The sequence below is a fragment of the Ammospiza nelsoni genome, chromosome 16, assembly GCF_027579445.1.
Source record: "Ammospiza nelsoni isolate bAmmNel1 chromosome 16, bAmmNel1.pri, whole genome shotgun sequence".
In the NCBI taxonomy this organism is placed as follows: domain Eukaryota; kingdom Metazoa; phylum Chordata; class Aves; order Passeriformes; family Passerellidae; genus Ammospiza; species Ammospiza nelsoni.
The window spans coordinates 9017376-9031783 of record NC_080648.1 but is presented as its reverse complement, the minus strand read 5'-3'; the positions used below and the strand labels follow the sequence as shown (position 1 = coordinate 9031783).

The window sequence follows — 14408 nt, the reverse complement described above, 5'->3', positions numbered from 1 at the left end:
CAGTAATGACACTTCAATATACCAAAATACGCTGCAATTCTGGGCCATCTTCCTAAATGATAAATGGGGCCATTATTAATTCAACAGATTGCTCAGCCTCCAAAAATATGAGTTATAATGCCCATTCACACACTATCTGTTATCCTCATTAACTTAAGCTGACCACATTTTATGGCCTTTAAAATGGGTCCATTCCCAGAGGATTCCCCCTACAAAACTGATTTACATTCTAAAGTGACAGGAGAGGAGGAAAAAAAATTAAAATCAGTCACCAGCAGGAAACGATAGAGTTCTTTAACTCCATTAAAGCAGCTAACTAATTATTTTGCTTGAAGATAAATATTCATTATATATTAAACCTCATTAGTATGTTGCAAATTAAAAACTATAGAAAATAAAAGAATTAAGAGAAATTAATAGAGTCAATCAGGGAACTAAAACTCAAGCACACCTTATGTCAGTGAAGATCATTAGCAAGGTGCACACCACCACACTGATGCTTTTTTCTCACACTATTTAAAGTGCTTCCTAGAAAATACAGCCAACAGCACCTTTAGCTACATTTACCTGTAAAATATGACCATAAATATAATGAGGAAACTACTCTGCACATTTAATTCTCTGATTTTCCTACTGAAAAATTATACTGAAGCTCCAGAGAGGGATGTAAGATACTTTCAAGTGCCTCTATACTCTCACTGGCATTTAATCACAATTACAGACAATTCAGGAGATTTCAAACAGAGCAAACAGCTGCCTGGGCTGTGCCTTTGTCTCCAGGAACACCCAGCAGTGTGTGAGGCTGCTGAAATGGCCAGTGCTGGCTTCCCCAGCTCCTGTGATGCTGTGCTCCTCTGCAAACACCCATCACACTTGTGCCTACTCAAGTTACACACACAACACTACTTTCTTCCATAAATATTTCAACAGGGTGAGTCTCTTGAAGCACACACTGCACAGAAGCTCCTCTTTTATTTCCATCTTCTTTTTTTTTTTTTTAATTTATATTTCTTTACAATGCTGATGTGACCAAAGATGTAGGTATTTCTTAAGATTTCCTTTGCCCATGAAATATTTTTCACGTAAACTTACAAATGTACTTGCAGTGAGTCAAGTCACCAGCCAGACCAGGCTGGTCTAGCCTTCCCCTAGGTGGCTCCAAGCCCTATCCAAGCTTGTCTCGGACACTTCCAGGGATGGGGCAGCCACAGCTGCTCTGGGCAACCTGTGCCAGGGCCCCACCACCCTCAAAGGGAAGAATTTCTCCCTAATACCTGATAATAGATATGGCTGGATAAGTGAGTGTTTCTCACTCTGCTAGAGGAGCACGACTCAGCTCAGCCCAGGCACAGCACCCAGGCACACTGAGTTTACCACTTGCTCAGTTCAGCCACCAGATCCTTGGCAGCTGCAATTAAAGAGTAAAAATGCAAAGCAGCAAATGGAAACCAGTGGGCCTGGGGCATTCCCCTGCCATGGCTGCACACACTGCCACCCAAACAGTCCTGTGGTATAAATCCTTCCAGGCATAAATCTCCCCCCCAGAATTCCAGCTTTGAGAAGAGACTGGACAATTCAGAATAAAACAAATTAACTGTTTCACTCCAGAGATGAAGACAGGTTTCTTGCACTCTTAACCTGCACTTCAAGGCAGACTGTAGCTTAAGATACATGCTGCAACACAGAGAATATTACTGATGCTATCAGAGCCCATGAGCAAAGTCAGACTGACATTGCACAGAGCAAACTGCACAAAGGACAGCAAGGGGGCTTGGTACAGGACACTGCTGACATCCCTGCTGGTAATGCACTGTGAGAAACAAATATTTTATGGAGGCTGAGTATTTATACACTCAGTAAGAGACACTGTCAAATATTAGCTTTAATGTTACCATATCTAGATCTAGGGCAGCTAAATCAATAGCAGTCTGGAGATGAGAGTCTGATCAACAGACATGTGGCTTCTGAGCACAACAAACAGCTTTGTTCCAGCTCCATTAAAAACATCTAAGGTGAAAGTTGGAAGAGATCTGCCTGTGTCCCCAGGCACACTGCTGGGATACAATGTTGGTCTTCACTATGGAAAAGCAATCCTAATATTGTAAATGCATGTGTACAACAACCTGGGAAGGACTAAGTTAAACTCTCTAAGCACACAGATATGCATCTATAGATGCACTTGGCAGCACCAATAAGAGTTCTGAAGAAGCAGAATGAATCCTGGACATTAAGGATGGTGACAAATCCTATCCTTCAAGCTTGGCTAAGCACTCTCATGTTTCTTCTCCTACCTACAAGCCTTCACACCATGTAGCACTGCAAAGGCTTGGAGGAAGAATGCTGTTCCGCCCAGACATGCCCAATGAAAGCCATGAAATGGGGAATGGGGGTGTAAATAAAATTCTCAAGATAGAAGATTGCTACAGCCTGACTCAGGAATGCTCAGCTCAGCCGTGACTGTTAGGCTTTTGAAACTCAAGTAAGCATAATTTTAGAAAGAATGACCTAATCATCATCATCATCATTTACCCATCTAGATTAAATTTACATAGCTACGGCTGTTATGAGAGCAGCCATAGGTATAATTGAAATCAAGGCAATTTTACTGCAATTTCATAGAATACTTTACAATAAGCTTTCTGCTGTAAAAGAGAAAGAATTTGCTGAAACCAGCAATAGATTTAAATACATATGAAAAAAATCTGCCTTACCACAATCATTTCTGAGGGTTCCAATATGATACATTCGCATCCTCGCTTTCCTCCAGACTGCTTGCCAAAACTAGAGTGGGATGGAAAAAAAGCAAACAAAAAGGAATGAGATGAACAGCCTACTTTACCTTTTCAGTAACAAAATAATTGGCAATGGTTCCACGTTGTTAAAAAACAAAAAAAGAACAAAGAAAAATTGATGAAAACTATTGTATGAAAAATGTTAATTAAATCGTATCATTACCATAATATTTAATTTATTCAGCATCCCTCATCACAGCCCACTATGTAAAGTCCAAATATAAAGAATGTTCTTTTGTAAAATCATTATTACTTGCAGATACTCGCAACTACTCATAATACATTTCAGTTCTGACAAGAAAACCTTAGTACATTTTAATTAAACATTAAACGGGCCTTGTAAAAACAAATATACATAAATTCCAAAGATTCCAAAATGCTACTCAGCACAGAGCATCTTTAATGAGAGCTCCCTCAACTCTATGTCACCCATTCATCCTCCAGCAAAGGGCGGGACAGAGAACCTCTTTTCTCACACTGAGCCTTGTAACCTCTGTCTTTATGTTGCTCTTGTACCACCACAAGGACTGGGTCATGGTGATGGGCTGGTTCTGTTTAAGAAGTATGGAAGAACACAAATGTAATAAAGCATGATGGGCAGTGTCAGACAGCAGCTGAGGAAAGCAGCTAAAAACAACCTGATGTGCTCCAGCTCATCAACTCTAACAGCAGATTTCCTTCAGGACACTGAACAACAGAGAAAAATCACCTCTGGAGAAGGCACCATGCGGCCAAACCTGAGGGTGCTGGAGCTACCAGCAAAAGAGGACTGAGCTAGACACTGCTGGGGGATGTGTGGGGTGTGTTACAGACCAACATCCTCTCAAATCAATCCATCTGTCCCTGCAGTGGTACCTGGAATTGAACAGATCTGGCTTCACACATTAAGCAAGGCTGTCTTCACTCCTCACCCATCAGCCTGAGGTGGGAATGCCTGACCTACTCACTCCCTGGGCACAAGGGAAAGTGATTCCACAAGCCCAGCACATAAAACAAACTCCTTGATGAGCACACGGTGGCTGGATTAGCAGTTCAGTGGCTGCAGCTGCCATGTTACAAACCCAGACTGTCAACATCAATCACATTTAGCACCCGCCAGCAGGTGAGACAACTGAAGAACTGGTTAATGCAAAGCAGGGATTAACGTGAGAATTAGAAGGAAGTTAAGGCAAGAGTGGAGACAAAACAATAAAAAATGGGTCAGATTCAGCTGTTTTTACTGAGATTATGCTTAAAAAATACATCTGAAACTCCAGCCATGCAAGGTTTCAGTTACATGCGTGGTCATCTCCATGGGAAAGATCCATTGAAACCACCACCACTTTATACAGAATGTTTAAAGACTCGTGTGTATAAACAACACTCAAAGACTTCTGTGGGATATATGCAACTATGGGAAAAGAATTTAAGGAACTGAACTGAGGCTAAAAAACTAAACTCAGCTGAAGAAGGGGAGTTTTTTATTTGGTATTAGGAAGAAATTCTTCCCTGTGAGGGTGGTGAGGCCCTGGCACAGGGTGCCCAGAGAAGCTGTGGCTGCCCCATCCCTGAAGTGTCCAAATTCAGGTTGGATGGGGCTTGGAGCAACCTGGGACAGTGGAAGGTGTCCCTGCCCATGGCAGGTGCTTGAAACCAGGTGAGTTTAAACATCCTTTCCATCACAAATCATTCTGTGATTCTCCTGAAACTGTGAAGTAACTCAAGTGAAGCCTCAGATGATTGCAACAGAGAAATTCTCAGTGTAATCCAATTAGGATAAAGAATTACAATTAGCAGGAGCACGGCAGCTTCCACTGTCAAGTTTTGATTTTGCTAATGCTCTACTGAAGGAAAAGAAAAAAATATTTAAATGACATGACTGCAATAGAGTCATAAACGACATGACAACTAAAACTTTCTCACCCAGACCAGACGAGCACAAGTTTTACATAGAAAACTGCCATTTTCACACATCTATAGTAAGAAACTCAGAGTTCAAATTTTCAGGTCTTCTTTCATGCTTTTTCCACACAGCCTGTGATTCAGGCATGAGAATCTTGTGTTTTTGCAACGCATAAAAAGAATGGCTAAAATACTCTTAAAACTGTTAATTCAGTTCAGAAAATACAGAACTATCATTTTTAATGTCAGCCCCAACACTGAGATGAACTGAAATCCATGTTAGAATTCTCTACAAGCTAAAAACCAAACTGAGACCAACTTTGCCACAGGATCATTTTCAATTTAAAGAAAAAAAAGTAAAATAACTCATAATTCTATTCCTTGTAGCAGAAAATGAAAGAAGACAGATTTTTTTTTGGAAAACACCAAGATTATAAAGGAATTATGTGCAACTGGAAGTTTCAGGTTTTGCACCTTTTTAAAACCAGAAATAATCACTATCAGTTTTATGACAAAACAGATTACTATTGCTACATCCCCTGCAGTTAGGAAAAAGCACCAATTTCCTGTTGCAGGTTGTTCAAGCAAAGTATTTTTGTTGTGTAATAAGATTTTATCAAACTCCTGGAAGTCAAGGAGGAGCTGTTTTCTTTTTTGTTTTGTTTTACATAAACACATTCCTCAAATTCAGGCGCTGTCCAGCCTCCCTCTGCTGATGTTGCAGCATTTGCTAATTAAGTAATGGCAGTAAACACTAATGAGGAGAAGAATGGTGCTGGGGACAAAGGTCACAGTCTTGGCCCTGCCATTTCTGCTCCATCAGGCACTTTACAACAACCAAACACTTGGGAAAGGATCAGGTTCCAAAGACAAAACCCACCCAGCTAATCCCATAGAGTAAACTACTCATATTAACAAGTCAATAGGTCAAGTTTCATTATTTCCTGGTACACACCATCATGGATGGTTTATTGATTATTCCACAGCAGAGCTCCTTCCAGAGGAGGAGGCCACATATGGCTTTTCCCCCAGCCACAACTACCATTATGTCTTGAAAATACCAACTTTTAACATTCTTAATTAACATACACAACATGTTTTAGAAATATGGGTTTTAAATTTCTTAATAACTTATTACATATTTTTCCTCTAGAATACAAATATTTAGCTTCTCTACCAGTTAAGAGGTTTGCTGACATCAATATACTTCCCTAATCTGCCAATTATAATCAAGGCTTTAGAACAACATTCATTCCAAAATATTTGTAAATGGAAAAGGTTCAGTTGAACAAAGCTTTGAAAATGGAGGAGAGAAACCCACCTGGGAAACAAGAGCAAACTTGGACATGAAACATTCTTTCAAAGAAGAAGCAACATTTCTGCAAATGGCTTGCAGAAGTCTTTAGCTGGTGATTAAAGACCCACCCAAACCTGAACCATGCTGATTCTCAAAAGGGAGAGCTCTGGAAAGTTCATCTAATTCTGGAAGAGACAATTTTATCTTTTGGTACTAAAAGAGAATTTGCTGTGGCACCAAGAACACACAGAGCTGTCTGCAGGAGCTGTTGTTACTCAGTATTTTGGTTACCCAAGCTGGCACCACAGACATCCTTTCCCAGGGTCAGGTTTGCTTCCTGGAAAGGTCCAATCCAAGAAGCCCATTACAGTACTTCTGCTTACCAACATCACAGCAGCTTCCCCAACCAAAAGCATTTCTCAAAAACACTACATCCTCCTGATGTCACATGTGGCAAGATACGTAAGAAAATTGGGAAAGACTCACAAAGGTACAGCACATTACATATGCTTTAGTGCTTTCAGCAGAGTGGGGAAAATAGTCTAATTAAAAATTTAAATTAACACTGAAAGTGTAAGAAAACATGAAGCTAATGTAAATTAAGCTCTACTTACAATAAAAAATTGTCAAAGGACATACTACCACTGGTATAAACCATTAAAGCTTTAAATGATTGAACAATTTAATTGGTATTGTTAGCACATGTGTGATTTAAATATGTCTTAATGTCATTTTAAAGCCTGCCACTGCTGGAAACCTAGAAAAAAATAAGTACTATAAAACTGCACTACAATTTCATTTATTTATTATTTTATGCTCCCATCACTTAATATTCATGTATTTCATCTGCATCATTAATTTCCACACACTCACTCAATGGTCTGTAATGTTGTCATGGGAAAAAAAATGTCTTCCATATACCAAAGGCAGCTTTGTTTATCCTTGATTTATGGATGCCTCATTTACAAGAAATTGTGTTTTCCTTCTAATTTGCTGATACTCATAATTAAAAATGCTTAAGCAGTTGCATAATCTGAGAAGGAATGTAAGTAAAACTGGCATCATATCCCCTACCAACAATTAATGGGTGTTCAGGCTGTGGGATCAGACTGGAGCTACCCAAATGTACAAGCCCAGGACTGCAGAACAGCTGTGAGCCAGGCTGGACAGGGCCTGGAGAATCCTGATCCAGGGAGGTGTCCCTGCCATGGCAGGGGGCTGGAACCAGGTGAGCTTTAAGGTCCCTTCCAACCCAAACCAGTCTGTGATTCTGTGACACTCCCTGGTTCATCTGTCCCTTCTCCACTGTGTGATTTGCTCACCTCTCTGCAACTGCAGAGCACCTCAGAAGTGCAGGCACCTGAGTATGTGCCTGACTGCACACAGGGAACAGAATAAAATCCATCACTGGAGGGAGCCTTCTGTACCTGAGAATACTCCCATTTCACTCTCATGCTCACTCCCCAGAACAGGAAGGTGTTAAAACTTCTTTAAGGTACTGGACCTTACTTTTTTAAAGTAGACTATTTAGAAACTCCTCCAACATAACATATTTTGAACGTAGCCCTTGAAACAGTATGAGCACAAACATGGCTTTCTGAACACTAATGTTTTGAAAAATCTCATATCCAGCTGTTGCACAACCTATTTGGTGATGAAGTACACCTGGAATGGCAAAACTGATGAATTTAAGCAACAGCCATCACATTTTACTCAAACATTTCCTGATATCAATGTGCTCAAGTTTTTCAATACTGACAGCTTCTCATTCTTCATTACTCAGAATAGCATACATACTTTATAGGTAAAAACACAGCCTGCCCTAAAGAGCTTTCAGCCTACAAACAGATGGAGACTGAGACTGTCTAATGTGTGTTTCAACACTAGTCAGCAAGCATCTTCAAATTTACAATGTTCTACTGCATCCTGAAACAATATTTTCAGATATTTCAGACATCAAAGCTATCAATGGCAGGACGTCAGGCACTTCATGTTCTGTATTTTCCAGGAAGTGTAAAATCATAACATTATCCTGTCTGTGTAAATTGGTGTCAATAATGCAGAGTTATCTGTGACTCTCAATAAAGCTACCTGCAGGAGTCTTACTGCAGTAATACTCAGTACTGTATTACATGCAGAACAGGGCCAGGGCCCTGATATACCAGTTTATCAAGATAACAAGCAAAGAGTTTGCAGGTATTTTGTTTTTATGAATATACCTGTCTCTCAAACTGCCTGTCTGCCTGTCAGGCTGCTTTCAGGCACATAATGATGAAGATAAATTGTACTCGCCACTGCAAAGTGAATCCCATGACCCCACTTATCCAGTAACCTGGATGCATTTCTTCCATGCAAAAAGATTTTGTAGAGAAGGGCACAACTGGGCCTGGAAGAGGCAAGATGCATAAGGAATAAACATGTTGTTTGGTTGGTTTTTTAACAGATGAAAATGTGACTTTGTGCAGGTATAGGGGGCTACAAGGGCATATAGTGTCAGGATAAGGGAGAATGGTTCTAAGATGACCTATGTAGGTTTAGATGAGATATTAGGAAGAAATTCTTTACAGGTTGCCAGGGAAGCTGTGGCTGCCCCATCCCTGAAGTGTCCAAGGCCAGGTTGAGTGGGGCTTGGAGCAACCTGGGGTTCTGGAAGGTGTTCCTGCTCATGGCAGAGGGTTGGAATGAGATAAGCTTTAAGGTCCCTTTCAACCAAAACCATTCTGTGATGCTATGAAAAGCACTTTTTTTTCCTCTCCTTGCAGAGTACCTCTCATGCAGAACAGTTGCTCCAGCAAACCCCTGGATATTGACTGCAAGGTTGCTGTTGGTCAGATCCAAGACAAAATGCATTCTCTTACCAATGAATGTACCACATAAGTATACTAATGGCTGGAATAAGCATTAGTATTATTAAACACCAATCTAATTATTCTAAAAATGTAATTTAATACTTAAATTTGTCATTGTTTGGGAAATAACACTGAGAAAAAACCCATGAAGCTGCACAACAGTCATTAATAGCCACAGTGACTGTGGATAGAAAAGTCAGGATCTGCCCTTCCTGCACTGCAGTCATGACACAGAAGAACTCTCACAATCAAAATCCTCATAGGAATAATTTGTTTTTCCTGGCATCTCCATGGAGGTCTCAATTTCACACTGAGATCTGTCTCAGCCCAGCCATGATCGGGAGAATGGGGCTGGTTGGTGAGGAGCAGTCTGAGACTCACAGGTGCAGCAGGAGCCTCACAGCAGCTGCTGAACAGCCCCAAATGTCCCTACTTGTGAAAAAGAACAAGGAGATGAGGAAAAAGGGCCATCAGCACGGACCAAAAGTTTCAGCAAATGCAAGTGGCAGAGTTTATGAGATATCATATGCTGTGCGAGTCCTGAGCTCTTCAACGTAACTTCATTAGAAAAATATTATAATACTTAACTCCATCAGGAAATGGTTTAAAGGAAACCAGACACCGCAAGATACATGGCTGAATGCAAAATACCTATTTCAATTAATGCTCAGTCATCAAAACCCATTTCTGCATTAGCTCTCAATAACAACATTTAGCAGGTTTATCTCTTAAGCCTGCTGAAGTTCTAATTGGAAATTATTTTGGAGGCTGTATAACATGCTACTCAATTTGCAGGCTGCAAGCTCAAGATCTCTGTATTAATTACTTTATACACTGAACATGACAACCTTTGAGGAAGCCTGTGTCTCACCTCCCACTTTCTGTGCAGCTTTCCAGCTATTCCAGATCACGGGATTGCAAAGTCTTAGTAAAATTGTATTTTAGTTATAAACAAACCATATGTGACCCCTTCCTTCTAATTTCCTTTCTCTTGCACTTAAGTTTAGCCAACAAAAAACTCTGTGGCACAATCAGCATCCCTTGCAGTCCACAAAATTTCTAAAGGGTTGATACTGTAAGGTACCATGAATAGACCTAAAGGAAATTATTGGTGCAGGGGAAATATGGACAAGATTATTCAGCCATAGAGTTGAGACAGGTCAGAACAGTTTTTCTTCATTTTTTGACTTTCTTAGAAGATCAGTCTATACCAAACAAGATCCACTATGTACTCTTAGTCTGCAGCACCTTCCTAGCCCTTACTCAACATCAGCAAGCCCAATACACTTAGGGAGAGCAGGACACAGCTTCTCACTGGTGAGTTGCCTCCCTTTTCCCTCAGAGTATTTTCATGCCAGCACTAGCTCTGCCAGAAGAATTTAAATCTGAACAACTCTATCTGAATTAATTAGTTTTACAAATACATTTATTGGTAGCATTCCCAAGTTGTTGCTTCACTTACTGGCTGTCAGGCAATGCTACAAGTTACAGCCACCACTTAACAGAAACATCCAAGGAAAACATCACCTCATCCAGAGCCACAAATTAACTGAATAACCACTGCTTCTATCCTGTGCTCAGTACTAAATCTCTCAGACTTGATAAGCACAGGGATGTAAACCTGAAGCTCCTTTTAAGAGAGCAGAGAAAATCACCCACAACAGTAAGTCGGAAAGAGCTTTCCAGTGTGAAGCAAACATACACTCAAGAGTATTGTATTGCAATAGTTAGAGTCACATAGTAAGAAACTTAAATCCCAATTATGGCAACAATTGCCACAGTCCAGAACCTTACTGGCAACTGTCAGTTTGTCACATATTAGGTTTACTGCATGGCAGCAGGGGACTGGCACACACATGGATCCAGACCATGGGAGCAGAGGGAGGAAAAACACTGTTCACACTCCAGGCACTGGGACTGGGATGGAGATGAGGAAGAGGAAGAGCAGAGTTTGAGGAGCACTAGGACAGAGCTTGGATACAGCAGGTGCAGTCTGAGCAGAAGCATTATTCAAGTTAAACCTGAAAAGGAAAGATCAGGGGACAAAAAGACCAGTATGCCTTGCACTGCCAGAAGCTGGGAATACAGGAGCTCTGAGTCACTGGTTTACTTCTGCAGCAAATGGTACAAATTCACAAATATTTGCAGAAAGCTGCCCTACAAGCTTCAGAAGCAAAACTGATCTGACTTTAGATAGTATATTTGAATTAATAAATATGTTTGAGAACAAAGTTACATACATTAACGTTTAAATTATGGCATTTTGTTAATCTTTAAATTCTTCAAATTGCAAATCTCTAATCTCACAGTCTTACTTTCCATCAGTGACAGTGCTGTAGCAGCACAGTATTTTCTGTGCTTCTGGCACTTCACACACAATAGATGTAAACACTATTAACAGTCACTATGAAGTCACAGTCAGTTAAAATAAAAATATTGTTACTCACAAATACTAATACAAAACAAGCTAAAATAATTTCAACCCAAGCTGTTGTTCATGATGCAAAACTAGAGTTCCTCTTTCATTATGATCATTTTCTTGATCTAAGCATTTGGGTCTTCTCCTTTTACTAAAGAAAAGAGAAATGGCTAATTGAGTCATTGATGCATCTACAACTCTCATGAAAAGACACCACACAACCACAAGGCCATTCTAAATAAAGCAATTCTTTTTAGCAAAGAAATGCACACAACATGAGTAGAACAAGGATTCCAATTTTCTCCACTTGCGAGATTTAGGAAGAACAGGGAAAAGAGAAGTGTTTTTTTTAGTATGACTACATCTTGAATGTTTCAAGAGTTTGTATTTTTCCCTTGGAGGTTCAATTCTCACAGCTGTAGGAGGCTGTCAGCCACATAATTGGCTTCAAAAGTTCCACCAGGTCCTTGATATATCTCCTATGGCTAATCTTGCTGTGAGTAATCTCCTTCAAATATCCTGTTCACATGAATTATCTTCATTAACAAGTAAGGTTAACACAAAACCTCTTTAACTTGCTGACATGATTTTCCTTCCACAAATCCGTCAATCCTGTTCTTTTATTCTGGCCATCACTTCCATGTTACAAGCAAATTCTTCTCCTCCTATGCCAAATCTATTAACAAATCCATTCTCCAGGCAATAGGGTAATCAAGATTATGCCATCCCTGTACCTGGCATTACTGACTGATCTGCATCTTACCTTAAGAATCTTGTAGGGCTTCTCCCATCATGAGCATCAGTGTCGGCATATTGAATAGATTTATTGTGCCTGGATGCAAGCTTTACTCCTCCAATTTTTAAACCAATTTCTGAATGGCAACTTGAATACAAGTTCATCAAGTCAATATAAAAGACTCTTTCAAGCACAGTGAGGCCCAGGTTCCATCAAATACTTAGACAAAGTTAATAAAGCAGTAACTGCCCACCTCCTTAAGTTTTCAAGGGGCTAAGACTCTTTCAGGTAGGATTCCACAGAATATTTTATTTCAAAGAGTTCTGCAGAGAAAAAATAAGGTTTCCCAAAGCTCTGATAGACAGTGGATGAAAGGGGGCAGGCAAAAAGCAGGATAGCATCTTCTCCAGGTTAAGTTTTCAGTTGTTTACTACAGTCTCCTCCTATCCATCAAGGTAATCACACGGCAGATGACAGAAAAAGGACAAGTACTGTGAGGATATACCAGCAAACAGTTATTAAACCATAACCACTGTCCAGTGGCTATGATTATTTATGGAGACTGCAAGGGTCTCACTAACAATCAATTGTAACAGCAGTTTCCTATATAATTGTTACTATATAATTAATGCTGGGCAGTTAGTTTCTAGTGCAATGCTGAATTTTGAAAAATGATTACATGGATAAAGCAATATCCCACACAGCATACACTCCCATGAAGTTTATGTCACAAACATTACAGGTCTAGGATCATATGCACATCAGGCAAAGAGAACATGGCAGCAAGTTATCTTTGTTTTGTGTGATACAGAATAGCTCTGTAATACCTGAGGCAATCAGAATAAAGACAATATTGTGCTTTCCTGTACATGTGTAGTAAAGCCTCTGTTCAGAATGACTGACATAATCAGGAACTTGGTTGGGGACAAAGAATAAAGAGTGACATAAAGTATTACTTCAAATGTAATTAAAATGCTGCTAATTACAATTATGAAAGAATACTACTAACTTATCCAAGGCACTATTTCATATGAAATTAGCCTGTGTCTGATGACTGCAGTTCCCTCAACTAGCAATGTGACAGATTTTAAACAGGAAAGTAACTGAAGTTTATCCCACTCTACTGAAGAAAAAAAAAACCCATTCTATTTCATGCATGAGCATGACTGTATTTCAAACAAAAAGGAGCTGAACATCTTAGACACCTCTCAAGAGTCCATTCTCTTCCTTTCCACATGATCTCACCACCTAAGGAGACAGAACACCCCAGGAACCACCCTTTATAAGCTGTAACCTGCCAGCAGCTCCATCTAACAGATAACTCTTTCACCACCCTCATTATCCATAATAAATGTAGCTGTAATCCTGTGAATTAACTGTAACAGGTTTACTTTGCTTTTCTCTTTTTTAAGGCACAAGAAACCTTACAAGCAATGGTGCTTGTAAGTGACTTACTCCAGGTTTTGCAAAACAATGATTTTAGAGAGTTTTTATGCAAATACCAGCATGCCATGTCCTCACTGCTGGTACTCCTGAACTTATAATTGACTCATCATAGTATGATTTTGGTTGAAAAGGACCTTCAAGCACATCTTATCCTACCCTCCTGCCATAGACAAGGTCACATTCCACTAGACAAGACTGCTCCAAGCCCTGAACAAATTGGCTTTGCCCATTTCCAGGGATGGGGCAGCCACAGCTTCTCTGAACAATTTCACTCAATGACCTTCAGCCACTCAAGGAGCACTAAGTGTTTGATATCCAGCCTACAACTAACTGAGTTGAAAAATTCAGTCCTGCATGTTTTTACTAGTACACACTATGAAATTCAAGTGTACAGAAATGAATGTAAGCTGGAGCTGGCCTTAAGTCTGTGCACTCATGGTCAGCTCATGCTGAGTCAAGTGAAACAGAGTGAAATAAAAATGAGTGATGTGCAAGGTCAAGCAGAGGATTACTCTGGGTACTCAGGGCATTACTTGCCCAAGTTCAGCTCAAGTCTAATAATGTGCTTCAGTGAAAGCATGTCAGTGCTCCTGTGTCAGCCCCAGGACACAGATGGGCTCCTGGCACAAGCTCTCCACAGCTGATGCTGCTGGCCCCTTCTTGCTTCACATAAAAATCATATGTGCCATTAAATACAGCTCTGACCAAATGGCAGCAGCTATGTGATCTGCAGCCATATTTTTGTGACAGGGAACTCTATCCAGAACAGTCACACAGCACAAATTATTCAAAGAGACCTAGGTAATAAGCTGACGACAAATTCTCTTACAAATTTAAAAAGCCAAACTAGATTGAGTGCAGTATTACACAAAGAAATTTCAACATGCAGAAAAAGTCTGAGAAAATTTAAATGGAATTAGCTGAACATTTATTTCACTATCAAACTTTAGAAAAACCAAAATTATGAAATCATTTTAAAATTCTTTAC

General features: G+C 39.9%; 1 protein-coding gene across 3 annotated transcripts in view; it reads right to left on the bottom strand.

Annotated features, from left to right (window-relative positions):
- RAPGEF6 (Rap guanine nucleotide exchange factor 6) overlaps positions 1 to 14408 on the bottom strand; it is a 122251-nt gene that overhangs the window by 80699 nt on the left and 27144 nt on the right. For all 3 annotated transcript variants that reach the window (XM_059483403.1, XM_059483404.1, XM_059483405.1), the window contains exon 5: positions 2712 to 2781. In XM_059483403.1, the coding sequence (XP_059339386.1) occupies positions 2712 to 2781 (70 nt within the window). The remainder of the gene's footprint in view (positions 1 to 2711; positions 2782 to 14408) is intronic.